Consider the following 5,984-nt stretch of genomic DNA (forward strand, 5'->3'; position numbering starts at 1 on the left):
AGTCATGTCATATAAATTTCCTTTTTTCAATTAATGTCATTTTCAATCGTTTATTTTAAATTATTAAAACTACCACCATTATTATTTTTATAACATTAAATATTTTCATACTTATTTACTATATAATTTAATTAGTACATGATTTTAAAACTATATTATAATATGTCACAACCTCAATTATTGATTAAAGGAACATAATGAGTTTGTGGCAGACACATTGAAAAGTATAGTTATTTAAAATCTTAAAATACATCATTTATTTATTTTAATTCCTTGCATCTGATTAAAATATTTGAAACACAAGAATATGGGGGTGGGTGTCCAATGAAGTTTTTGAAGGGATAACGGTGGGCTGCAAATTTATTTAAGCCAAACATTGTTGAAAATACACACGGTATTGTTAATTAAACTTTTTAATAAAGAGCTGCAGTTAAATGAAAAGGGGATGAGTATTTTGTAATAAATAACAGAGAAATAAAGAGCTCAAGGAGGAAGGGTCTAACCACAAAACACTCAGGGCAATCAAGAGCATTATGGCAATTAAAAAATAAATGGTTTTGAAGCATATTTTGTTAATAATATGAAACTGGTTATAGTAGTTAGGACAAGCAATCATCTCATACCCCATTAAGTAAAAGAATCTAACCCATGGTGTAACTAAATGATATAAAGGTAATTGTGGTTTGATTCTCCTTGTTGGTACTTTGTCAAAGGTATGAATGACCCTCTGGATTGTCGGCATATAGAGTTTTGATGGTCAGAAAGTGACATGGTCTTGGATACTAAGTGAAAAGTAACTGTCAAATAATTTTTAAATCTAATAAAGATACACATCTATTTAACACGATGCACTAAATTTGTGGTGGGCAATAATTGGAGCTAAAGGTGGAATATCTAGTTAGCCCAACAAATGAAGAAAAAAGGTCACGAGGGGGTACAAGAATAATGACCATTAATAAAGGTGGATGTATAGAAATAGGATTTGAACCCCAATATAATATGATACAGAACCATGATAAAACGCGTTTTCATATTTTTCCTTCTTTAGGGGGCACTCGTCTACCCCATTCAACTAACCTTCTCTCGAAGACCAAGCCCAACGGTTTGTAATAATTTGTGTTTAAATTTTGGAACCTGTAATTTTTCTGTAACTCAGACAGAAAATAAAATGAGATTTTCATAGATAAGAGTGAATACTGTAATTTATTCTCCTGGTTCAGAACAGAAAATAGAATGTATTTTATGGAAATATCTTTTTAGTAAATTCTCTCCAATTAAAAATGGATCTTCATAGAATATAGTGATCAGTGTTATTTATCTTTTATTATCAATAAAATTATATATATATATATATATATATATAATTTTGAAAATAATTTTTAGTATTTTATTAATAATTTAAATTATTATTTATTTATGTGTTTTTTGAATACAAATTTATGAAACATGGTGTAGTATAATTGTGTTGTTTAGTAAATTTGAAATTCTTTATATTTGGAAGGAGATATCAATCTATCCATTTTAAAAGTTGGTGTCCTTCACGTTGGGTGTAATGTGATTTTGAGGTCTTAGACGCCCCTTGATATGTGGTTGCTTTGAAACCTCTCGGTACACTATTGGTGTGGCCAAGCTTGGGTGTGATGTGATTTTAAAGGCTTAAATACCCCTCGACCACTATTACATAAACCAAAAGCTAGTGGGTGTGGCTAATGTTGGGTGCAATTTGATTTCGAGAGCAAACTAGTTGGTGTGGCTAACATTGGGTGTGATTTGATTTCAAGGGCTTAAATGCTCCCTAGTTGTTGTTTGTAAACCACAAGCTAGTCATGCAAGTCACGAACAAACTATGGAACAAAAAGAAAGTTCATGGTACAAGGCTACAAAAAATTACTTCAAAATTGGGAGATTGTAGAATTGTAAAACAAGTATTCACATATAGAAATTTGATTATACTATTTGACTTCATATGTATTCTTATATAAGTTATAGATAACATTAAAATTACCCATTCATTCTTCAAGTGGCAAAAAAAAGTGAAGAAATAATAAAACCCTATGTATTAAAACTTTGAGGAGATCTATGAGGCCAAGCCTTATTGCTAAGTCATTACTAATTTAAACCTTTTAACAAGATGTTATATAAGTAGGTATAGATAAAAACAATTCAATTTCCATAATGGTCTTGGGTAATGATGGGTGTTAATCTTTGTTAATAATAACCATGCACTTCTAGGATGTTCAATTGTATGCATATAAGATGTTCAATTATGTATTTGTAGAGCTGCCCAAGTTTTGGACTTATGTGTGTAAGTTGTTATTTATGTCAAATACCTTAGAGGTTTCAAAGTGCTCCCCTTTCACTTTGTTGGTTAGTGGCGATGAGAGCTTATCAAGGGCCTTGCCCATTGACCCAAAGTGGTATTCATGGTGTGCGGGGTGCCCATGGGTTGGGTTCAAGGAAGGGCACATGTAATTGGGACATAAGGGTTAAAGTGAGTACACTGATTGTTGGAGTGAGTAGCTAGGGGTACTAAGATTGATGTTATTAATATGCAGTCATCCAGAGTTACATTTAAAATGTGCTTTTTTTTTTAGATTTTAAAATATTCAATCTTGTTATATAAGTTTCTTTGATGTTCACTTTGTATGCTTTTTATAGAATTCTTATTATATTATTTGCAAACTTAACATTTTATGTCATGCTTTCCATCTCTATACTTAGATTATATTTAAATATTCATTCTATTATACTAATTCTTTATCACACTTTTTTCTTTTTTATTTTAGTTATTTATACTATATTTATTTAACTTATTTTATTATATTTTTATAATTTAATCATTTTAAAAATATTTAAATTATTTTCAATATAATTAATACATTTGAAATTAAAATGTATGGGCATAATCACATAGCCATTATTGGTCACCAACAATTTGCATTTCCCTAAGACAGATTTTGATGGAAGACCCATGAATACAAAAGTTGGACATTTGATTATAAAACAGATATGATACATTGAAAAAGATACAAAAACTATATTTATTTCATGATCAATGTAAGAATGATTGCAACGTACAATAAAATATATGCCATCCCACAATGCGATGGAGGAGAGGACAAGAGAATACAGCAAATTGTGATAGATCTGATAAAATCTACAATAGTATGTATATCAACACAAAGGCAAAACACAGCGGGCCCAACCAAGCGATGTATGAGTTGGTGCACTCTCCATGCATGGGGGTGCGTGCGGTTGGCCCATGGCGGGAAACCCTAACGGTAATGTGAAAACCCTAGAAACCCTAATTGGGACGTTAGAGCCAATTCAAAAACTAAAGGAAAAAAAAGGGGGTTTAATGTAACGGGACGAATAAGCGAGCAGGTGAGTTGATTTGACGTTTTTGGACGAGAGGCCGTCAGAATGGCGTCACGTCCACGCGGTCGGTGTCTTTGTATGGGCCACTCTTGTTCCCCCTCCTCTCGGTCTTTCTTATGGCCACAGCCTCCCTTCTCCCCCCTACCCATTATTTTCTCTCTCCGGCATTGCGTTTTTTCATTTCAATTTCTTCCATTGCCCAAGTGATCTCGTTTTTTTCCCTTCGGGTGATTCGATCCCTCGGTTTTTGCCCATAAAATCAATCATTCTCCTCGTGTTTTTCTTTCCAGATCCGTTTATCCCTGCAGCCCAATTCGCATTACTCGAATTTACCCTGCGAGGTATTCCAGTTTTCTCTCTTTCTTTTCCGAGAGCAGAATTTGAACAGGCAGCTGTTGAATTCCTTTTGTTGAATTCTGTTGGATCTCTGACAGACTCTACCCCACTTACAATTGCATGGTGTCACTCTCCAATCCGGATCTTGTGCAGGCCCCTTGCTTCTTTGCTGGATTCATTTCTGTTTATCTGGTCAAACTAATGTAGTTCTCCAGAGTGGGTAGTATTCCAGAGAGTTTGTTGACATGGATTTCAAGTAGGTGGCTGCTGGCGGTGGTTGGATTTGTTGCACTGTGTGTGGTGTTTTGGATAAGGTGAATGACACAGATTGAGGGTTGGCTGAGAACTGATTAGGGACTTTTTGAGTTTGTATATGAACTTTTTTTGCAAAGGTCTGAGTATATAGTTTTCCTATGAATTCAGAAGGTTTAGTCAATTTTAATGGTGATGGGTCACTAGTGCAAGGATCATCATCATCCAATGGAAGAGAATCCAGGGAGCCCTCTACTGTTCCCAGTCGTTATGAGTCCCAGAAGAGGAGAGACTGGAACACATTTGGTCAGTATTTGAAGAACCACAGGCCCCCCTTGGCTTTGTCTAGATGCAGTGGGGCTCATGTTCTGGAGTTTCTGCGTTATCTTGATCAGTTTGGGAAGACCAAAGTCCACAACCCACCCTGCCCGTTTTTCGGCCATCCACACCCTCCTGCTCCCTGCCCTTGCCCGCTCAAGCAGGCCTGGGGCAGTCTTGATGCCCTAATAGGTCGACTCCGTGCAGCCTACGAGGAACATGGTGGGCAGCCTGAATCCAACCCCTTTGGAGCCCGGGCAGTGAGGCTTTATCTGAGGGAAGTCAGAGAAATGCAGGCCAAGGCTAGAGGAATTGCCTATGAGAAGAAAAAGCGCAAGCGCCCTCCTCCTCAGCAACAGCAGCAGCTTCAGCAGCACCATGAAGTACAGCAACAGCAAATTGTTCAACCCACACCTAATTCCAATGGCATCAATGGAGATCCTGGCTCTAGCAATCCGATGATACCCTTGTCTGTTCACAACTGATGGCAATAACGAGCCTGGTGTGTTTGTCATCATACCCTTTCTATCATACTATAAACGTACTGTCTATGTGGATGTAGGGCTGGATAGAGCTCATAATTGGCTAGTTCCATTATATATATACTAGCACGTAGGTGATCAAATCCCTGATCAGTGTAAACCCTTGAGGTAAATAAACCCTCTTGGTTGCAAAATCCTGGATTGATTAAGATTAGACTAGTCCTTATTAGTTAGTAATTACCTCTATATCACTGCATTTAGTCATTATTAGTTAGTACTTATGTTGGTCCTGTATGAACCTAGTATATAGCTTAGTATATAGCTCAGTACCCGTGTTAGGCTGCAATATTAGCATAGAAGTTAGATTGTGTACATCGTGAATATTGAGTTCAACGTCGTGTTATGTATTAGAAGATTGTCGAGGTATATATTATGCCCACGTAAGATTATTAGTTTTCTGCATAGTTACTGCTCTAGCTATGAGGGCCTTCTGTTGTTTGAAACGAAAACAGAAGTCCCTGAGACACCACTGGCTGGATTACATAATCTAATGTTGGTAGCTTTTTAGTTGCTTGTACAAAAGTTGTTCATCAATGCAATAATTTGGACTCAATGTCTGGTTGTTTCGGTTTACGATAAGGTTATTTGTTGGATTTTGAAGTACTGTTTGATTGATGATTTTGAATTTCAATATCACTATGGTCTGTGAATGAGAAATATAGAGGGAATTAATACTGATCAATATTCATTAATGTATTTATCTAAGGTAAGATTTTGTTTTGTTAAAAGAGTTTATTCATTTTACTTTACTTTAAATTCAAATACTTAGAGAATGCTACCATAATGAGTTTAATCTCAGTTTTCTTTACATTATAATCGAGCTTTTGAACTTGGTTTATCATCTTAGACTGCCATTTCTCTTTGCAAAACAGCTTAAAGCAAGAAATGATTAGTCCCTTCACTGACAAAATTGCATTATTACTTTACAAGTTCACAGTAACTCAAAGCTGTTATTAATTTTATAACGAATAACTATTTTCAACCTGGAAGGTTAATATAATTGAGTCGTTTCTGGTAAACATTGAGGGTTGTATATGTTCGGTGCAGTGAGAGCGCAGTTTTATATCTAGCTTTTGTTACAGTTGAATTACAGCTAAGAGGACCATGAAAGGCACAAAGTAAATAATTCTACGCACAATAATGTTCAGCAAATTAGTT

The 5,984-nt window shown here is 35.4% G+C and overlaps 1 protein-coding gene across 1 annotated transcript; it reads left to right on the top strand.

Moving 5' to 3' along the window:
- The first annotated feature begins 3,508 nt into the window (after nt 1-3,508).
- On the top strand, nt 3,509-5,399 carry LOC149227218 (protein G1-like1). Its single transcript, XM_089377717.1, has one exon. The coding sequence runs from the start codon at nt 4,128-4,130 to the stop codon at nt 4,767-4,769; it is 642 nt and encodes a 213-aa protein (XP_089233843.1). The 5' UTR covers nt 3,509-4,127; the 3' UTR covers nt 4,770-5,399.
- The last annotated feature ends 585 nt before the right edge of the window (nt 5,400-5,984 follow it).

The sequence above is a fragment of the Pinus tabuliformis genome, chromosome J (genome assembly GCF_031772625.1).
Source record: "Pinus tabuliformis cultivar Carrire ecotype Pingquan chromosome J, CPIR1, whole genome shotgun sequence".
In the NCBI taxonomy this organism is placed as follows: domain Eukaryota; kingdom Viridiplantae; phylum Streptophyta; class Pinopsida; order Pinales; family Pinaceae; genus Pinus; species Pinus tabuliformis.

Bases quoted from the DNA above. Each gene is read 5' to 3' on its own strand.
- LOC149227218 (XM_089377717.1), top strand. From the start codon at position 4,128: ATGAATTCAGAAGGTTTAGTCAATTTTAATGGTGATGGGTCACTAGTG.